The sequence below is a fragment of the Rhinatrema bivittatum genome, chromosome 7, assembly GCF_901001135.1.
Source record: "Rhinatrema bivittatum chromosome 7, aRhiBiv1.1, whole genome shotgun sequence".
Taxonomy (NCBI): domain Eukaryota; kingdom Metazoa; phylum Chordata; class Amphibia; order Gymnophiona; family Rhinatrematidae; genus Rhinatrema; species Rhinatrema bivittatum.
In genome coordinates this window covers 36450769-36472979 of record NC_042621.1, presented here as the reverse complement: position 1 = coordinate 36472979, position 22211 = coordinate 36450769, and the positions used below count along the sequence as shown (strand labels likewise).

General features: G+C 42.2%; 1 protein-coding gene across 4 annotated transcripts in view; it reads left to right on the top strand.

The window, feature by feature from the left end:
• The window catches only part of AP1G1 (adaptor related protein complex 1 subunit gamma 1), a 305811-nt gene that overhangs the window by 250306 nt on the left and 33294 nt on the right, over nt 1-22211 (top strand). For all 4 annotated transcript variants that reach the window (XM_029608250.1, XM_029608251.1, XM_029608252.1 and 1 more), the window contains 9 exons: nt 2915-2969; nt 3453-3575; nt 4137-4226; nt 8285-8412; nt 11082-11186; nt 12832-12973; nt 13410-13536; nt 13665-13754; nt 13978-14138. In XM_029608250.1, the coding sequence (XP_029464110.1) occupies nt 2915-2969; nt 3453-3575; nt 4137-4226; nt 8285-8412; nt 11082-11186; nt 12832-12973; nt 13410-13536; nt 13665-13754; nt 13978-14138 (1021 nt within the window). The remainder of the gene's footprint in view (nt 1-2914; nt 2970-3452; nt 3576-4136; nt 4227-8284; nt 8413-11081; nt 11187-12831; nt 12974-13409; nt 13537-13664; nt 13755-13977; nt 14139-22211) is intronic.

Below are 22211 nucleotides of genomic sequence, written 5' to 3'. Positions count from 1 at the left end.
CAGGGACAGAGAATGTGGTGGTGGACCGCCTGAATCGGACATTCCACCCCCACGAGTGGTTGTTCAACCCAGCAGTTGTGGACAGGATCTTCTGCCGCTGGGGCAGTCCGGACATGGATCTCTGCCTCCCCTCAAAATTACAAAGTTACCTACTTTTGCTTCCTGTACAGGGAGGGCGGGGAACCAACCTCTGATGCCTTTGCCCAGTTTTGGGGCAAGGGCCTACTGTACGCGTATCCTCCACTCCCACTGGTCGAGAAGACTCTCGTGAAGCTCTAGCAGGACAAGGGCACCATGATCCTGGTTGCCTCATATTGGCCGTGACAAGTGTGGTTCCCAATCCCGTGCAACCTCTCGAATCAGGAGCCCATACACCTGGGGATCTTCCCTGACCTAATCACACAGGACCAGGGCAGATTGCGCCATCCGAACCTCCGGTCGCTGGCCCTCACTGCCTGGATGTCTCTGATAATGTTGCAGGTACTGGTGGCTTCCTGAAAGCCTTCCACCAGGAAGTCTTACTAGTTGAAGTGGAGGAGGTTCTCCATCTGGTGTGAGGCGAAAGGCCTAGACCCTTTCTAGTGCCCCACTCCGCAACTCTTGGACTATTTGTTGTCCCTCTTGAAATCTGTGCTACAGACTACCTCAATCCGAGTCCCAGCTATACTAACTACACTAACCACATCCCCTGGCAACAAATTCCAGTCTTTAATTGTGAGTTGAGTGAGAGAGAATTTTCTTCAATTAGTTTTAAATGTGCTACATGCTAACTTCATGGAGTGCCTCCTAGTCCTTCTATTATCTGAAAAAGTAAATAACCAGTTCACATTTTCCTGTTCTAGACCTCTTATGATTTTAGAGTCATGCATCTGGGGTGCATTAATCCGAAAGAGCTGTATGTGATGAGGCATGAAAGACTAATGTCATGGACTGAGAGAGGGATCTTGGGGTGATAGTTTCTGAAAGCGGTGAAGCAATGTGACAAGGTAATAGCTAAAGCCAGAAGAATGCTAGGCTGCATAGAGAGAGGAATAACCAATAAGAAAAAAAGAGGTGATAATGCCCTTATACAGGTCCTTAGTGAGTCCTCACCTAGACTACTGTGTTCAGTTGTGGGGACTGTAGATCAAAAAGGATATAGACAGAATGGATGTGGTCCAGAAAAGTGCGACCAAAATGGTGTGGGGTCTGTATCGGAAGACTTATGATGAGAGCTTGAAGGATCTGAATATGTATGTCCTGGAAGAGAGGAGGTACAATGGAGAATTGATGCAGACCGTCAGATACCTGAATGGTTTATTGTGTTCCTCAAACCTTTTTCGGAGGAAAGCAAACAGTAGAACTAGGGGTCACATTATGAAACTTCAGGGGGGGACAACTCAGACCTGTTGTTATAGATACCCATGCAGTGGGCTTTAGGTCCATACCTATCTTCAAATCTTTGAGCTTCAACCACTGTCATAGGCTTAATCTATTCCTCTGAGGCACCAGCAGCCAAATGAAGTACTCTTGAGACTGGACAATAAGGCCCTCTGCAAAGTTCTCAAGTGGGCTCTCACTTAAGAAAGCATCTCCAAAGCCACTGCCATGGACCCCAGAAGCTGCAGATAACGCCATGGTGTTGGCCTTCTTTCCGATAACCAGTAAAGAATTTGGTATTGATTTTTCTGAAACTTCTGATCCATCAGATGCACATGACTTTCCTTCATGTTGAATTGCACTCCTAAGTACTCCAGAGCTTGCAAAGGTCCCAAACTGCTCTTGACAAAGTTGACTCTCCACCCTAATTCCTTCAAAAACTGCACCACTCTCCTGGTGGCCGTTATGCTCTCCTCCTCTTTTGCCCTGGTAGTGAACTAAAAGGTCTTCCTTCCTTAATACAAGGGCAGTTTATTAAAGAATGGCATTGTGGGACCCACTACTTTTAATCCAGTAAAGGTGATGGTTTTATACGTCCCCGTGGTTCTGATTGATGGAGAGCTTGCTGTAGAATGGGAATTTTGTCTTACCTTATTAATTCCCTTCTTTTCATCCCTCAACCCACCTGATTCTGATGATGGAATTTCTGGGGAATTTTGTGGTTTTGGATTTGTAAACATTGTTGTTAGTAGTTTCTCTTAATTGATCAGGATAAGATATGGGGAGATAACTGGAAATGAGGGCCCACAAGAGGGAGCCTGTTGAAAATTTCAAGAGATGTGATATTTCCTGTAGGTTTGGAGCTTGAAGTGGGAAGAGAATAAATAACCTATTGTTAGGGACTTTCATTTTCTATTTTTTTTTTTTAAATGTTTCCTGGGAATATATCAGTGTTTGTAATAACAGAAATTATATTTACCCTGAAAAATGGGTAGTAATTTTTTTCACTGATTCCTTTGCCTTTGATGTAATAAACACTGATTAGTGGCAAAATAATATAAAAACTGAAAATGAAAGTCCCTACCTATGGTCTAAATCAGTGCTTCTCAATCCAGTCCTCTGGGCACACTTAACCAGTCAGGTTTTCAGGATTTCCACAATGAATATGCATGAGAGAGATGTGCATAAAATGGAAGCAGTGCATGCAAATCTATCTCATGCATATTCATTGTGGATATCCTGAAACCCTGAATGGCTAGGTGTGCCCCAAGTACTGGCTGAGAAACACTGATCTAGATTGATGTGGACAATTAATAGAACAGGGTTTGTGAGAGTTAAGCTAAAATAGTAATGTCATGTACAGTGGTCTTCAAGCTGGAGAAACTGAGACATAGCCAGGCATGGCATATATAGTGGTGCTTCAGAGAAGGCCAAACAAATGTATGAGTTTTATATATCCTGGAAAGCTTTTCTGTTTTCCCTTTTACCAAAAATTTAGAAAATCCGCACATCTGTGGGTGGTTCATGTTGTCATGGGGTTTTTTTTTCTCACCAGGTATGCGCCTTCCAAACGATGGCACATAGACACAATAATGAGAGTCTTAACAACGGTAAGATGTGAGCATGCTCCTTGAATCTCCAAGGGTATTGGGTCCATGCATGCTCAAAGAAATGTAATCTCTTAACATTCTGCAGAGGCACTGGGGCTTCATGCAGGCTCAGAGGGGAGAGTATCCCCATACAATATACTGGGGCATTGGGGCTATACATTGGCTCAAAGGGGTGAGCATTTCCTAAAACTGTGCTAGGACTTTGGGATAGTTCTTGCTCAGAGGGAAGTGTCGTCTGCACCCAAACAATCCACTTCCGTTTGAATATCCCATGTGTTCCTTCATGGTTTCCCATTCATGTATTGAGCAGAGCCTGGCCAGCTTAGCTTCTGAAATCATGACAATTCAAAGCAGGTGGTGGTGTAGTGTGGCTTACATGACTTATTGCTGAGGTGTAGAAATAGGTGGTGGTAGTCTCCTCCCTATTGAGGGGAAGAGCTAGTAACACCCATTGTCATCTGATAATGTATTCCCCCCTTTTAGGCTGGTAGTTATGTCCGAGATGACGCTGTCCCCAATCTGATCCAGCTCATCACTAACAGCACTGAAATGCATGCATACACTGTACAGAAGCTCTACAAAGCCATTCTGGATGATATCTCTCAGGTACTGTCTCCACATGACATTCATCATCCCCTCTCCATGGTCCCTTACCTGCTGAGAGGGCAGAGAAATATTCACCTCCTGTAAAACATTGAACAGGTAACAAACTTAGATGAAAAGGGAAAAAAGTTTCAGAATTCAAAAAGATTTGGGATAAAAATAGAATATCTTAGTCCTGGTAAGGTGAGGATAGAGCCAAAAATCAAGTTGGGCCTGCAGTAGGTAGGGAAAGAGGGCAGTGACAGAATTGACCTTTGCATTCTCAATTACAATCATTCTCTAAATATTTCTCTTCAGTGCCACCTTTCCTCTATTGAAAAGTTTGCATTGTTCATAGAAACTATATATATTAAGCCAGTACTGCATCTTGACTGAGAGAAATCTTAAGGCTTTTTTGTTTTGCATTGTCATTCTTTTGGTTGTCCCATTTTGTGCTAGTTAAATAGAAGAGGTTGGCTAAAATGAAAGGGTATGCTTTTTAAGAGTGCAGAAACTGAGAGGAAGCAACTGTTTTGTATATTGGATGTTCAAATCATATCAGATATTATAACTTTGCTTCTGCAGCAACCTCTAGTACAAGTGTCATCCTGGTGCATGGGAGAATATGGTGACTTGCTAATATCGGGCCAATGTGAAGAGGAAGAACCAATCCAGGTATTGTATATTCTAAGGGTATGTGAGTAGCAGCTCTGTGAATGTGTTCATGGAAGGTATTCTTAACTCATCAGGTTCTGTTCCGGGTACGTTCCCGGATCAGTCCAGACTCCTGGGTTGTATGCATCCCTTCCAGCAGATGGATACAGAGAAAATTTCACTGACACTGCTTCATAATCCCTGGTGCCACCTGCAGTTCCTCAGTATTTCTCTTGTCTCCAGCAAATGGTAGCTGGTGCATAAACTTGCAGTTCTGCAGTCTGGCAAACGTTTGTTGTTTGTTGTAACCCTTTCCTCCCAAGAATCGGGCCGATACAGTAAAATCATGCACAGGCCACTCTCCTGTGCGCGCGATTCAGTATTTTATTTATTTATTTTTATTTAAAAACTTTTCTATACCGTTGCTAAGTTAAATACCGTCGCAACGGTTTACATGTAGGCACATATTTAATGTAAGTAAAAGTGTACTATAGTACATTCTAACAGGTGCTGTCAAAGGTTCGATTACAATATATCATTTTAATTTATTAAAATTAGGGCCAGCGGTAAAAAGAGGCGCTAGGGACACTAGCGCATCCCTAGCGCCTCTTTTTTGTCAAGAGCGGCAGTTGTCAGTGGGTTTGACAGCCGATGCTCAATTTTGCTGGTGTCTGTTCTCGAGCCTACTGACAGCCACAGGTTCGGAAATCGGACGCCGGCAAAATTGAGCGTCCGGTTTTCGAGCCGCAGGCCTACTTCAAAATTTTTTTTTCCAATTTTTTTTACTTTTTTTTAAATTTCGGGACCTCCGACTTAATATTGCCATGATATTAAGTCGGAGGGTGCACAGAAAAGCAGTTTTTACTGCTTTTCTGTGCACTTTCCCGGTGCCCGGAGAAATTAGCGCCTACCTTTGGGTAGGCGCTAATTTCTGAACGTAAAATGTGCGGCTTGGCTGCTCATTTTACTTTCTGTATCATGCGGGAATACCTAATAGGGCCATCAACATGCATTTGCAAGTTGCGGGCGCTATTGGGTTCGGGGGGGTTGGACGCGCTATTACCCCTTACTGAATAAGGGGTAAAGCTAGCGCGTCCAAAAGGCGTGTCCAATTGCTGGTTAACAGTGCGCTCCGCCGGAGTGCACCATACTGTATCGGCCTGTATGTTTGGATCCTGCTGAATCCTTACTTGTTTGGTTGAGGTGGACGAGCTGGAGCTCGGTGACCTTTTTGTATGCTCGCTCCATTAATCCGTGGGGGTGCAAAGCTGGTGATCCAGATCCCTCCCCTTCATGAGGCTGCTCAGGCAGCTGTAGGCTCAGGGCAACTGGTAATTTTTTTTTCTTTTGATCAGCTTGCCTTTCTTCCTTTAAAATTCTGGTGTCAGTCTCCTTATTTTTTGCTTTTTGCTGAACCTGAGCTTAGACAGCTGTGTTCTCTGCTGAGGAGAGGCTGACCAGAATTATAAAGCTGTTTTGAAAAAAAAAAGTAAGGCTGTCTCCTGGGTGGCTCTCTCCCTCCGATCCCTGCTAGTAGCGGGTGGACAGGCTCCTTTTGTTGCTCCTGTTCACGGGTTTGCTCAGGGCTCGGCAGGGGGGTTTTCCTGCCGGTGGAAGCATGATTCGCGGCTCCGTGTGTGGAGCAGTGTCTGCGCAGCTGAGTTGCTTAAGTTTATGTGCAGTCTGCGTTTCGGGGGGAGAGGGACCTGCGGAGCCCTCAGTGACCATAAGAGGTAGGAAATGTCATTTGGGCACTCCCCCAAGAGGTTTTTTGAAGTGCGGACCACAGCAGGCCTCCATCTTCCTCCGATGCGAGAATGACAGCCATTTTGGGTGCCCTGGCAGTGCTGTCTGTTCAGATGGAAGAAGGAGGAAGATTTGCTTCCGCGTCTTTCTCCGGCCCACCTAATCACAGTAGAAGAGCTGGGGGGGGGGGGAGTGGGGGCAGATAAAGTTTGCTTAGATCTGCCTGTACCTGCATCTGCTGCTGCATCCTCACAGTTCCCAAAGGCTTCCCGCACTTTCTGTGCAGATTTTCTTCTCCTGCTGCATGAAGCTTATTTAACTCAACAAGCAGGTCTGGGTAGCCAGTTTCACCCTCTAGGGGGTCTGGGCGCCACTCCTGGGCCTGAGCTGTCCTGTGGTAAGAAGCCTCCGCTGGGACAGCATTTGCGGCTTCCTGGGTTTTCTGGTGAGGACTTGGATGACTCGGTTGGGTCACAGGAGGACCTCAGGATGCAGGAGCTCTTGTCGCAGGACCAGGTTATTGGTCCAAATGACACCAGCTTGTCTCAGGGAGATGATCTAGGAGATGATCCAGTCTCAGAGGGTGATGACCCCAAAGTGCTCCGCTTGTTCCGGAAGGAGGAGTTGAACCCTTTGATTCCTCAGGTCATGGAGGAACATGGGCGGAAAGTCCCACAGGAAGACTCAGATATGGAAGGAGCGGATCCTGTTCTGGATCGGCTTTGGGATCCCCCCCGAGAGCTTTTCCCTATCATAAATCTGTGAAAAAGATGGTGGATCGAGAATGGGGAGCACCCAACTCTGGCTTGAGAGTGGGAAGGGCAATGGCTAAGCTCTATCCTTTGCTGGAACAAACAGAGCTCTTTTCCCTTCCAAAGGTGGACGCTGCGGTTTTGGCGGTCCTAAAGAAAATGACTATCCCCGTTGCAGGTTCCGCGGTGTTGAAGGATGTTCAAGATCAGAAGTTGGAGATTCACCTCAAAAGGATCTTTGAGGTATCGGCCCTAAGTCTGTGGGCTATCTGCTCCAGCTTCATGCAAAGGGCTTGCCTGCGCTGGGTTCAACAGCTTCAGGACAGGTAGGCAAAATCTGGTGTCAAGGCAGATAAAGCAGAGCACTTGGAGGCATCAGTTACTTACATAGCAGATGCCTTATATGACTTGGTGAGAACTTCATCCTGTATTATGGGATCCGTGGTGTCAGCTAGGCAGTTATTGTGGCTATGTAACTGGTCGGCAGATGTTTCATCTAAGTCTTGGTTGGGGTCTCTGCTTTTTAAGGGACGCCTCTTGTTTGGAGAGGATCTGGAGCACTTGATGAAGGATCTGGGTGAGAAAAAGATGCATAAGTTGCCGGAAGTTAAGGCTAAGGGCAAGTGGCCTTTTAAGTCTCTATTGCGTTTTCGTGATGTTAGGAGGTCACATGAGGTGAGGAGAGATCCAACCTCGCAAAATCAGTTCTCTTCTCGAGGTCAATCTTGGGGGGGCAGTCCTTTCGAAGCGGTCTAAGGCCATTCAGGGCTTCTTCAGGAAGCGGGGCCGCATAAGCCAAATCCTTGCAATGAGGTAAGGCCGGTCCACTCCGCCGTGCCTTTTATAGGGGGTCGTCTAGCGCCAGGGAGTGGGCCAAGATCACTCAGGATCAGTGGGTCCTCAGCGTAATGAGAGATGGTTACGCATTAGAATTTGCTGGACCTGTTTGTTACTTGTTTCTAGTTTCCCCCTGCGGGTCGTTGAGAAAGCGTAGGGAGGTTCGGGCGATATTAGGTGACGGGACTTTAGGAATGGTGGTTCCGGTTCCTCGGAGCGAACGGGCCAAAGGTCGGTATTCCGTAGATCCAAAGAAAGAAGGCTCTTTGCCTCATTCTGGATTTAAAATGGGTGAATGTGGCACTAAAAGTCCCGAGGTTCCAATCTTGGAAGGGAAGAAGCGTCCGCTCGGCTGTGAGTTTTTGGTACAATCTGTGAATTTTTCAGTGTGTAGAATACACACTTGTTAATACAGTTTTTGTTTTCAAGTTTTTTTTTATGAGTTTTTGCAAGTGTTTGGGTACAGGTCAGTACTGAAGAACTGTAGGTGGCAATAGGGATTATGCAGCAGTGTCAGTGAAACTTTCTCAGTCTCCATCTGCTGGCATGGATGCATAAACCCAGGAATCTGGACTGATCCGTGGTTCTACAGGAACAAAAATTAGCAGGTGGGAACCAATTTTCTTTTGTGTTGAGAGATTTTCACCCTGCTTGTAATAGGGTGATCAAACCACCCCCGTCCCACTGCACCTGGGTTTGTGATAGAAGAATCTATTGGTAAATTTGTTGTTTTTGTATGTTCAGGTGACAGAGGATGAGGTCCTTGATATATTGGAGAGTGTTCTGATATCAAATATGTCCACATCGGTGACACGCGGCTACGCCCTCACTGCCATCATGAAGAGCTCTACAAGGTTTAATAGTACAGTGAAGTAAGTACTGAAGGGCATACATATGTGCTCAGTAAAGGGTTGGGTGAAGCTTTATCTGTGTGTAATTAAAAATGAAGGGGGTGGGGACGAGAGAATTTGTGTGCATACTTAGTGAAAGTGGGGGAGGTTGAGTGGTCAGTATTCAAAAGATTTACTTTCATTTTCATTTATTGTTCTTATTATCCTGCTTGTTAAGTGTGATATCCAAGCAGTGTAAGTTTTAAATACATACATAAAAATCCAGCAATAAGTATTAAAATAATAATAGAACCTAATAGACATAAAATTACAGCAAGCATACAGATAACAACCAAACTTATATAACAGATACCCTCATATCAACAATTCATAAATTTATATGCCACCTTACCAAACTGAAAAGCACTTCTACAGATTGCTAAATATTCTCATATGCTTTGCTAAACAAAACATGTCTTCATTGCTTTTCTGAAACTCAAATAATTTGAAATGGAGCAAATATCTAATTCCAAAATAAGGGTGCCTGATAACTGAATGCAGTCTCTCTGGTAGAGTCTAAACGAATTACTGATGATAGTGGTACAAGAAGTCTGGCCTGAGATGAACATAATGAACGAGAAGGAATGTAGGGTACTAAGAATTTAAACAAAGAAGTAAACCAACTGTAAAGATATGAAAAAATACATAATTTTAAATCTAATTATGTAACTAACCGGCGACCAGTGTAACTGTTTCAGGGCTGGAGAATATGGTCATATTTTTGAAGGCCAAAACTCAGCCTGTTCGTATTTTGTAATAACTGTAAATGTTTCAACTGAATTTGAGATAATCCAGTAATAATGACTTACATTAATCTAGTTTGGAGATCACAAAAGCGCATACTAGCGAATTAAGATCCTTTGTCCAACAAACAAATTTATCTGATATATATGAATGAGAAACTATTTCTAGACAGTAGCTGAAATTAAAGTTGTCATAGTCAAGGCTGAATCTAACTGCATGCTTAATGAAGTAACTTCCGGCTTTAAAGAAATGGGAATACCCAACATTATAGAAGCCATATCTAGAACAGTGGATCTAACACTGAACCAGATTGCTTCTGATTTAGATGGAATCACTTGTAAATTGTGATTTATAAGCCAATTAGCAATCCTAACCAAACAGTTATTAAAATTAGATACATTAATAGGATCTTTTGCATTGAAAAATACAGTAATTTGTACATAATCAGTATAGAATGATGGGCGAAATCTCAAGTCCTGAATGAGTGTAGCTAATGATGAGACAAATATTTTGAATAAAAGCAGTGACAAGGAGGAGCCTTGTAGGACTCCAAATGGTAATTTCACATTCTAGAAATTTGAATATTCCAGTCTACTTGGGGAAAAAAAAAAGTCTGAAAGAAATGAAGAAAACCAAGCGAAGGCTTTATCCCCAAGACCAATCTCCCTTAGTCTGATGGTTTATGGTGTCGAACGTTGTATTCATATCTTAACTTTTTTTTTAATGCAATATTTGAAGTGTCTGAATTAATTCTATTGTGAGAAGAAATGTTTGAGTCTGTATGCTTTACAAAAGCCTGACATGGGTGCAGCACATTGGTCTTGCAGATAGTTATTTAGCTGGTTAAATACCACCTTCTCAGTCATTTTTGAAAGCTTGGGAAGATTGGAAACTACAGGGGGGCTTTCCAATCTTTTGCATTGACTGTCACAGTATGATATTTTACCTGCCGGTGAGAGATTGTATGTGTGCACCTGGTGCAAGGAGCTCCTGGCTCTCAGAGAATGAGTCCGATCTCCGAAGGCTAAAGTGGTAGACCTGGAGGAGCTGAGGCAGACAGAGAGGTACATTGATGAGACCTTCAGAGACATAGTAGCCAAATCCCAAATCCAGTCTGGCAGCCTTGGTGCTGCCTTGGATCAGAAAGGTCTCCTGGTTGGAGAACATCAACTTGGTGTAGCAGGAAGTGATCCTGTAGCAAGGACCTGCTCTCAAGGGTGATGCATTTTATCCTTTGTATCTCACATGTTGAACTATGGAAGTGTATTGGAGGGAAGGAAGCTTGTACTGCAGATAAAAGGGAAAGAGGAGAAGCTGAGGAACTGGTGTATTACATAGCTGAACAATGCTATTGATTTGGTCTTGGCTATTCAGGGTTAACAGGATGAGAACTGATTACTTTTATGTGTGTACATGCCTGCTAGTCAGAGAGGCTTTGAATGTGTCTGCTCAGTATAGGATGTCTTTGGGTATGTGTGTTCAACATGTATGATGGATGTGTGCCTTTCAGGAGTAGAGCAACTAACTGTAAGGGGAGTGGCAGCCTGTAGGAGCCTATCTGTGTGTGACTGAAGACCAGGTTTTAAAGAAACAGTCTTTTCCAACTGGAAAAGGAATAATTTCCATAATAAAGGTATAATTTGGTTTTGCTGTGTTGCTGAAGCCATTGTTCTGTTCTAACTCTTGCTCTGCTGGTATATGTGAGCTAGATCCTCTGCTCATGGTGTGCTGGAATTTCTCTAGAGAAAAGCAGATACATTTGAGGAACAAACAAGTCTCAATTGACCCATCATGTGCCCCACTGGAAGGAGTTTTCCCAGGCTTTAGAACAGTTGCAAGTTTATGAAAAACGAGGGCACTGGTGCTGGCTTCTTTCTTCTTTTCATTGGTGGTTTGTAACTCCACAGCCGAATTAAGAAAGTGGTGTCAATCTATGGCAGCAGCATTGATGTGGAGCTGCAGCAGCGAGCCGTGGAATACAATGCACTCTTCAAAAAATATGATCACATGCGGTGAGTTTGCATTTCTACATCTCTGTTTCTCCCTGGTAGCAATGTTGGACACATGACCCCATTCCCTGTAGTGGTGACCAGCATGGCGATTCAGACAGCATACCAATGCACTTCATTATTCAGTGTGTTTGCTTTATTTTAATTTATTGCTGCCTTTTCAGAAGCATGCCCCAGGTAGCTTACAAATGGAACAAAGCTTTAAAATACAGTATCATACAGGTAATTGAAATACAGAACAATATACAATAGCAGTCCCTACAGACAATCTAAAACACGTTATTTTATTTATTTATTTATTTATTTATTTATGGATTCTTTTATACCGAGGTACGTATAGCAATACATCACCTCGGTTTACAGTGAAACAATAAATTAGCAACAAGCTTTACATATAACAGTTTAAACACAGTAAACGATAAACAGAAAGGTCTTAACATAAAATGCTAACTTCATTAACAATAAAACTATTAATTAATAATATTTAGGTATAACACGGGAGCAAATTAACTGTAAGGGCAAAACTAAAGTCATATTATGGTCGAAATACAGTATAGATGGACAGAAGGGGGGTATGGATTAGCTGTATGATAAAGATTCATAGTGTGAATGCTTGTTCAAACAACCATGTTTTAAGGTTTTGTTTGAAAGTTTTGTGACAGGATTCAGTACGCAGGTCCAGCAGCATGTTGTTCCAGATATTGATACCAGCGATGGAGAAGGAGCGGTCTCTGGTAGAAATGAGTTTGATGTGTTTTTGAGGATGGACAGCTAATTTTGCTTGGTGAATACTTCTTATAGGTCAGATTTAAAAATATATGAATCAACGAACATAAAAGCATTGATACAAGACAATCCCATCTATAGAAACAAAAAGAACCCAGGTTGATTCAATAAAAACCAGTTAGAATAATAGATGGTGTATGTTAAAATATAACAATGAAATAATAATCTTAACAGCCCTTAAGTGAATCAGAACCATCCAGCTTGATGATAATTTAAAAAGCTTTAATAAAAAGCAGATTAAAAAAAAAAAGCTGGGTCTTAATTAGTTTACAAAAAGTATGGTAATCGTCTATCCATGCTTTAGGGAGTGTATTCCACATGCTAGGAACCACGCATGTTTATAGTTTAGCCAGTACTGCAAATGGACTGGATGGACCATTTGGTCCATGTTAAGGGATTTTTCAACTTTTTAAGAGCTGATTTAATGTGATATTGCAGCTGAATTCTATCAAGTTGTGGGCAGCAACATTCTGAATTTGCTGACATTTCAGTATACATTGCTTGGGAAGTCATATATAGAGTGAATGTTAGATACAAGAAGCCGCCTCTAGGGAAGATGGTCTAAAAACACATTTCAAGTGCCAGAGCTACGTAAAAGCTTCTGTAAAAAAAAAAAATTAAATTAAAAAAAAAAAGCAAACAATGTTAACAATTATAACTGAGAAAGCTGAAGGCCAGGGAGATAATGCAGCATGGCAGAGCTGGTATTAGAATTTTTTGTTCCAGAACAAATCCAGACTTGTAAATCAGTTCCCTGATTATTAGTGCATGCCAACTTCCTGATATCCCTTTCACATCAAACCTTATAGCAAACGGCAATCTAGCTAAAAAGTCCAGACAGAATCATTTTTTACTGTTGTAGGTCAGCCTTGCTGGAAAGAATGCCCCTCATGGAAAAGACCATCACAAATGGCCCTACAGAGATTATGCAGACCAATGGAGAAACAGAACCTGCAGTAATGGAGAATAAACAAGTACTGTCAGGCCCCCAACACACCAGCCAGGTGAGATAGGATACAATTCAGACAGGTTAGTGAAACTGGCAGTACCTTGGGCAGCTAATTCTTCTTGCACCACCCCCCCCCTCCCTTTGCCCTCTATGGACAGGGCAAATAGCTGCTCTCCCCATCCTCACCCCATTTTGGGCAAGTAGCTCTCTCCTTCCACCTTACTCCCAATTTTCTTCCTCTTTGAGGAGGACAGGAAGAGATCCCTCCCCCCTTCCCTTGGGCAGGGCTGGTAGTGCTTCACTGCTCCCCCCCCTTTAGAGCAGATAATGCTCTTTCCAACGTCTATTTTCTTAAGGCAGGTAGCACTGTCCTTTGTACAAGTGGGCCCTGCAGAGGCTAAATGATGACTAGAAATTATATTTTCCTCACATGAAATGAACAATTTTTAGGTATTAACATAACTTTGTTTGCTTTGGTGGTGGTATTTTAGGCTAATGATTTGTTGGACTTGTTGGGTGGAAATGATATAACTCCAGTTATTCCAACTGCAACCATAAGTAAGCCATCATCTGTAGGTGGGGAGCTTCTGGACTTGCTGGGAGACCTTAATCTAACTGGTAAGCAAGGCAGTAACACGTCAGTGTGAGGCATCTGTGTCCTCTTTGTTGTTGTTCTGTGCCAGTATATATGTAGCTATCTGTGGTTAGCAGCTGGAACTAACTGCTGTTTCCTGTATGGTTTGAAGGTGGACCAGGCACAGCCCCACAGATGTCACAGCCGCAATTCCTGTTGGATGGTCTTACATCACAGCCTCTCTTCAATGACAGTTCTGCAGGTAATCCATAACATGCTGGATGTGGTGGCAGAAGACATTTGGGGTAGAGGTATAGCCATGGGATGACAACCAGGGCAGGAACTAGAAACAGATAATTGGTAATTGTGGTAGGATGCTCAGCAGACAGATGATGGAGCCCTCACAAGTGAAATGATAGACCAAAATACACATTGCCTTTATCTGCAGTGCTACTGCTTTCATGTGTGTTGTCTTTTCTTTTCAGGTATCCCCCCAATCACAGCATACAGCAAGAATGGCCTGAAAATAGAGTTCACCTTTGAGAGATCCAACACAAACCCCAGTGTGACTGTCATAACTATACATGCTTCCAACAGCACTGAGATGGAAATGACGGACTTTGTATTCCAGGCTGCAGTTCCAAAGGTGGGCTTAGGAACTTCCTTTTCACATATGCAATATCAGCAGAATAGTGTCCAAAAGTCCATTATGTTGAGTTATCTGCAAAATGAAATGTAGTTTGCCACTGCAGCTTTCCTATTTGCAGTGACAAACTACAAGCAGGAAGTATAGGAACAAGAAGGGTTGTCTTCCTGTTCCCAAACTGGCAACTGCTAAAATTAGCATCTAAAACTGGGATCCCCAAACCTCTCAAGGGAAGGGCCACACAGGACATTAGATCTCCAAGAGAGCTGGAGTGGGAGGTGAAGAGTAAGGCATATCCAGCACTTTGGAGGATTTGAAATGCTGAGAAAGTGAGGGGATGGGGGCAGGGGTGCCAGTATTACCGTACTTCTGGATTTCTTGAAAGTTGGCAACCCTGCCTCAACCCTGCTCCCTGCCTTTCCCTTCCACTGCATCTGCCCCCTGAGGTAGTTAGGTAAGTGTGTATATGGTGCACCACCTTCTCTCTTATCCACTCACCCCTCTCATTTTCTCCCTTCTTTTCTGTTCCCTCTAGTTCCTTCTTTCTCACTCACTCTTCTTCACGCTTCTCCCCTTTTTCACCCTCCCCTTGATTCTTTTCCCTAATCCCATTCACCACCTTTCCCTCTCTTCACTCACCCCTGTCATTCACTCCCTTCCCTCTCTCCATGAATGAACACGCATAAATTACCCATAATGTGTGGGTGACATCATCTGACAGTGCTGATATGTACTCAGTTCTTATAGCTCAGAAAAGACTTTACTGAACATGCGCGGAGTTCCTGCATGCACATGCTGCTTCATGAGCTCCTCAGTCTTTCTTCAACCAACCTATCACATGAATGTGTCCCAGTTTGCCTTATTTTTTCAACATTTGGCTTTGTGAACCTTTTGCTTGCCTCGTTACTTCTTTAAGATTTTGCTGCTGCCTTAGTAGTCCCTAGGTTAAAAAATAAGATAAGTTTGGGAAAAGTGTAAGGCTTCTGGATGTCCATCACAAATGCATGCAGTCTATCGCTGCCTGGATGTTAACTCCTCCAACTGTTACAGCTGTGGTTAGATGTCCCTCAGGGCACAGCAATACCATGCCTGGAAGATAGAGGCCCTATGGAAGACACCAATGGGTAAGAGTCCAAACCCTCGACACAAGGCTAGACAGTGGAACCACTCCTCATCTAGGAGTAAGGCATCATCAGAAATTCAGTAATATAGTAATGACAGCAGAAAAAGACCAAATGGTCCATCCAGTTTGCCCAGCAAGTTCCTTATGGGTAGAAACTGCCGCTCTGTGCTGGTTACCCCCAAGCCTTATGTTAAAGGTAGTAATATTTACATCATTAGCGGATGAAGACAAATTTCAGAGGTTGCATCCTTTGGATGTGAGAAGACGTCTGTTGTGTTATCTTAAGGTTACCAAGACCTTTTGGAAACCAGATCGTCTCTTTGTACTTCATGGGAGAGTAAAGAAAGGAGAAGCAGCTTCTCATGCCACAGTGGCACATTGGGTTAAGGATGTGGTCATGGCTGCCTGTGTAGATGCGGATAAGCTGTTGCCCAGACAAATTAGGGCTCATTTGACCAGAGCGCAGGCGGTGTCATGGACAAGTTACAGTTGCTATCTCTGTCAGAAATCTGTAGAGCGGTGACGTGGTCTTTGCTGCATACCTTCTCCAAGCATTAGCATTTGGATTTTAGGGTTCAGGAAGACGCTTCTTCTGCCAGAGCAGTGTTGCAGGAAGCGCAGGCAGTCTTCCACCCAGCAAGGAAGTAGCTTTGGTACATCTCATTTGTGTGGACTGGCCTGCCTGAATGCAGAGGAAGGTGAAATTACTACTTACATGATAATTTCCTTTTCTCTAGGACAGGCAGGCCAATCCACATGCCTGCCCTGGGCTGCCTGTACTGTATTGCCTTTGTCCTTCTCAGGGACATTCTCAGAGGCAGAAATAGAAGGCCGTTGCAGACTTGGTAAGTGTGTGCCTTCTTTAACTGTTATGTTTATTGCATTTCCTTATCTTCTGGATCCAGTACTTTTACTCACTGGAAGAAATAATTTAAAAAAAGGAAATGGTTGGGGGAGGAAATGTATAGATTTGAAGTTAAAGTTCAAAAGTTGTTCAGTTGCCCACAGTTGTTGGCTTTTCCAGGAATACTGGCAGGCTGATGTCAATGTAGTGCTATATGAGGGTGACATCAGTGAGTCAGTTGATCTCCATCTGCTGGTTGGTGTGCATAACCCACTTGTGTGGACTGGCCTGCCTGTCCTAGAGGAAAGGAAATCATCAGGTAAGTAGTATTTGTATTTATTAAAATTTATTAATCTCTTAACACAAAACAGGCCTAAGCAATTTACATTAAAACATACATAAAATTAATATTAATGACATCACATACAATAAAAACATAATAACTAAAGATCCACCAATAACAGCACAAGGTAAACATACAGATATTACAAAGAGTTCTTCAGAGGGAGTTTGTATTACACCTGAACAAGCCTCTATTAACTTTAGGCTAGCCGTAGGCCTGTTGTAAGAGGGAAAGCTTCAATTGAGGTCTGAATTTTTTTTAAGTTATCTTGGATATGGAAATCATAAGGTAATGAGTTCCATAAAGATGGGGCTACTACTGAAAAAGAGGTTTCTTGAGTTGAGGTCAAATGAGCAAGACTAACAGAAGGTATGTCTAGTAATCCACATTGAGAGGATCTTAAGTCACGAATTGGCTTGTAAATCCTTAACAGAGCATTGGACCATGAAGGGGAATCAGGACTAAGCAGTTTAAAGGTGGTCATAGCAATTTTATACCAAATGCGTTCAAGCATTGGTAACCATTTTAGCTTATTCAAAATGGGTGTAATATGATCAAAGCATTTTGTACTTGAATGAGTCTGGCAGCTGAATTTAATAATTGTAGCGGTTGCAAAGAAGTCTTGGGCAAGCCTGAAAGTAGATGGTTACAATAATCTACATGAGGGAAAATAATAGCATGTACAATGGTGTGAAAGTCAGCGTTATGAAACAGATGACGTAATCTGGAAATTAGACGTAGTTTATAAAAACCCATTTTAAGAATTGATTTAATTTGAGCCTGGAATGATAGAGTTGCATCAAGAAAGATGCCAAGACGTTTGATGAGATTTTTAAGTGAAAAAGTTAAATTGTGTCATTTTGAGAAACAGAATGAGGTCGATGTAACAACAGGAATTCAGTTTTATCTGTATTCAGTGATAATTTGTTTTGGTGCAGCCAGTGTTTTATAGTTGACAAACAAATGTGAAGATGGTCTAAAGTTTTTTGCCAAGAGGTTTGTACTTTGATAAAAAAAAAAAACTGTATGTCAGCGTAAATTTTGAATCTGTCAGTGATGCTAGCCAGGAACTTAGTAATGGGGCAAGGTATACATTAAAAAGCATGGCGCATAAGGCAGAGCCTTGTGGAATGCCCAGTTTTAAGTATTGAACTTCTGATTGCTGGTTATTAAATTTAAACGATTGAGTGCGATCTTTTAAATAATCAGAAAACCATGAAAGGACCGGACCCACAATGCCGCAGTCACAAAGGCAAAAAAGCAATATGTCATAATCAACCGTATCAAAGGTGATGATATATCCAAGGATACCAAAAGATATTGATGACCGCTGTCAAGACCACGTTTAATTGTGTCAATAAGGGAAATAAGAAGTAGTTCAGTGCTCATTGAAGGGTGAAAACCAAACTGATGAGGGTTTAGGATTTCATTATCTTCAAGAAAATCGGTAAATTGTTGTAGAACTACACATTCGATAATCTTTGCTATAAAAGGCAAAGAAGAAATGGGGCTATAATTAGATGCCTCCATAGCGTTTAAATGAGGTTTTTTGAGTAATGGCTTAACTAATGCTTTTTTTAACCTATTGGGAACAAATCCAGTGTTCAGAGACATATTCACAATGTAAGTAAGAGATGAAACAAGAATGTCTTTAATGGCTTTAAATAACAAAATGGGCATATTAGTCATGGGGCAGTTTACATTATGCCTAGAGGCGCAATCCATATGTATTCCACACATTAAGAAAGGTGGAAGGAAGGCAAAACGATTACCATCATGGTTAAAAGGTGAGGTGAAAGAGGCTATTTTAGCCAAAAAAAAACATCCTTCAAAAATTGGAAGAAGGATCCATCTGAAGAAAATAGGATAAAGCATAAGCATTGTCAAGTTAAGTATAAAACATTGATAAGACAGGCGAAAAGAGAATTTGAAATGAAGTTGGCCATAGAGGCAGAAACTCATAATAAAAACTTTTTAAAATATATCCGAAGCAAGAAACCTGTGAGGGAGTCGATTGGACCATTAGATGACCGAGGGGTTAAAGGGGCTCTTAGGGAAGATAAGGCCATTGCAGAAAGACTAAATTAATTCTTTGCTTCCATGTTTACTAATGAGGATGTTGGGGAGATACCAGTTCCAGAGATGGTTTTCAGGGGTGATGAGTCAGACGAACTGAACGAAATCACTGTGAACCTGGAAGATGTAGTAGGCCAGATTGACAAACTAAAGAGTAGCAAATCACCTGGACCGGATGGTATTCATCCTAGGGTACTGACGGAACTAAAAAATGAAATTTCTGATCTATTAGTTAAAATTTGTAACCTATCATTAAAATCATCCATTGTACCTGAAGACTGGAGGGTGGCCAATGTAACCCCAATATTTAAAAAAGGCTCCAGGGGCGATCCGGGTAACTATAGACCAGTGAGCCTGACTTCAGTGCCGGGAAAAATAGTGGAAACTATTCTCAAGATCAAAATCGTAGAGCATATAGAAAGACATGGTTTAATGGAACACAGTTAACATGGATTTACCCAAGGGAAGTCTTGTCTAACAAATCTGCTTCATTTTTTTGAAGGGGTTAATAAACATGTGGATAAAGGAGAAGGAATTTGCAAAAGTAATTTATTTTTCGACCTGAGATTTCTGCACGGTGTATAAATGTGTAGTGATGCGGAGAGCCAGGAGGTGGTGTTGCTGTAGATAAGGCTATGAATAATAGTTGAGGTTTTATATTGGATACGCCATTTTATGGGGAGCCAATGGAGTTTACAAAGAGTGGGGAGTTATGTGATCATAGATCCTGTTATTAGAGAGCAGTCTGGCTGAATTTTGTATGAGTTGTAGTGGTTTGATAGTGGGTTGTGGGAGGCCTAAGAAGAGCGAATTGCAGTAGTCCAAGCTAGTGAGAATAAGGGATTGGAGAATAGTACAAAAGTGAGTCGAGTCTAATATAGGTTTTATGTGTTTTAGTAATTTGATTTTGTGAAACGATTTCTACAGAGTTTTGATATGTGTGGTTAAGCTTAGTTTGGAGTCTAGTATGATACCTTGGTTAGGTACTTCTTTCACGATATTAATGGTGCAGTTGTCATGTTGAGTATGGGTAGGAATGTTGTTGAATGGGGGGGTGCCTAGGATGAGAATTTGTTTTTGATAAATTTAAACTTAATTTATTGTGTGTTAACCATCTCTTTATCATTGATGAGCATAATTCCAGAAATTTGAGGGTATTGTGCAGCTTAACCACTATGACACCTAGATCTCTTTCCTGGGTGGTAACTCCTAAGATAGAACCTAACATTGTGTAACTACAGCAAGGGTTATCAAGGGTTATTTTTCCCTATATGCATCACTTTGCACTTGTCCATGTTTGTTTGTTTGTTTCTTTATTTATTTATTTATGTAAGGTTTGTTTTTTTTAATACCGAAGTATAGCTAGATGCCTTCACTCCGGTTTACATATACAACAACTTATTAAATTTCATCTGTCATTTGGAACAACTTACATATGTTACATATACAACAACTTATTAAATTTCATCTGTCATTTGGAAGCCCAGTCTTTCAGTCTCACAAGGTCCTCCTGCAATTCATCACAAACAGCTTGAGATTAACTACTCTGCATAATTTGTGTCATCCTCAAATTTGATCACCTCACTCATCCCTTTCCAGATCATTTATAAATATATTAAAAAGCACCGGTCCTGAGGCACTCCTCTGTTTACGTTTTTCCACTGTGAAAACTGACCATTTAATCCTACTCTGTTTACTGTCTTTTTTAACCAACATACAATCCACAAAAGGACATCACCTCCTATCCCATGACTTTTTAGTTTTCTTAGAAGCCTCTCATGCAGGACTTTTTCAAATACCTTCTGAAAATCCAAATACACCACATCTACTGGTTCACCTTTGTCCACATGTTTATTTACCCCTTCAAAAAAAATGGAAATTTGTGAGACAGGACTTCCCTTGGGTAAATCCATGTTGGCTGTGTCCCATCAAACCATGTCTATCTAAATGTTTTGTGATTTTTATTCTTTATTATAGTTTCCATGATTTTTCCCGGCACTGAAGTCAGGCTCACTGGTCTATAGTTTCTCCTCTTAAGTCTTCCAATAGAGATCCCACACCATTTTTGGTCGCTCTTCTCTGGACCAACTCCAACCTGTCTCTGTCATTTTTTAGGTACAGTCTCCAGAACTGAACAGAGTACTCCAGGAGAAACCTCACCAAGGGACCTGTACAATGGCATTATCACTTTTTTTCTTACTGGTTATTCCTCTCTCTATGCAGCCTAGCATCCTTCTAACTTTAGCTATCACCTTATCACTTTATTTTGCTGCCTTCAGTTCACCAGAAAATATTACCCCAAAGTCCCTCTCCCAGTCCATACACATTAATCTTTCGCCCATCACATACTGATCTTTTGGATTACTGCATCCCAGATGCATGACTCTGCACTTCTTGGCATTGAATGCCAAATCTTTGACCACTCTTCATGCTTTCTTAAATCACTTTTCATTTATTCTACTCCTTCAGGCGTGTCCACTCAGATTTGTCTGACAGGACCTTCCCTTGGTAAATCCTTGCTGCCATGGGTCCAAAAATCCTTTTTGTTCAGTAAAGTCCCCATTAATTTTCCCACTACTGAGGTGAGGCTGACAGGCCTATAGTTTTTCAGCCTCCTCTCTGCTACCACTCTTATAAAGAGGGACCACAATCGCTCTTCTCCAGTCCTGCAGCACCACCCTCGTTTCCAGGGATCTGTTGAACTAGTCTGTCAGCAGTCCCATCAGCACATCTCTGAACTCACCCAGCCCCATGTCCTCGTCCACTTTGTTGTAATAACTCAACCCATATATTCTCTTCTGTAAATGGGGTTGCATCTACCCCTCTTCCGTCCATGTTCTTGTCAACCAGCAACGGTCCATCTCCAGGGTCATCTTTAGTGAACACCGAACTGAAGAATTTGCTTAATATTTCTTTTTTCTTCGTCTTTCTCCAGACATTTCTCCTTGACACCTTTCAGTTTCACTATATCACCTTTGTGTTCCCTGGATCTATCTGAGGCCTATCTGCATTCCCATTCAGGAGCAAGATCAGAAGTATTTGCGATTTTGTCCCCTGCGGGAACATTTTCAGTTCCAGGCATTACCCTTTGGGCTAGGAACGGCACCATGAGTATTCACTAAAGCAATTGTCATGGTAGCTGCAGCTTTCAAGCATAAGGGGATCATGGTTTACCCATATCTCAATGATTGGTTAATCCAGGTGTTGTCCTATCAGGTGGTGATGTGTGTGACTCGTCGGTGGTTCAAGTCTTAGAAGACTTGGTCTCGGTAGTCAATTTTGCAAAAATCACTCTTCAACCCACTCAGTCCCTGGAGTATTTGGGAGCGTGATTAGATACTCAATTAGAGCAAGTGTTTCTCACAGATGAGAGAGTGCGCAAGATACAGATGCAGAATTTGGCTCTGCTGGTTTCTTCCGCGTGGGATTATTTGCATGTGTTCGGGCTGGTGGCAGCGATCCTGGACTTGGTTCCATGAGCCAGAGCTCACATACATCCTCTCCAGGTGTCTTCTGACATAGTGGTCTCTGCAGTCCCAGGACTATGGGGTATGGCTTCCTCTGAGTCAGTTGGTGCATGAGTCGCTGTGCTGGTGGTTGATTCCATTGCATCTGTTGAGTAGAGTCGGTGTGAACACACCATTCTGGGTCTTGGTAATGACAAATATGAGTATCTCAGGGTGGGGG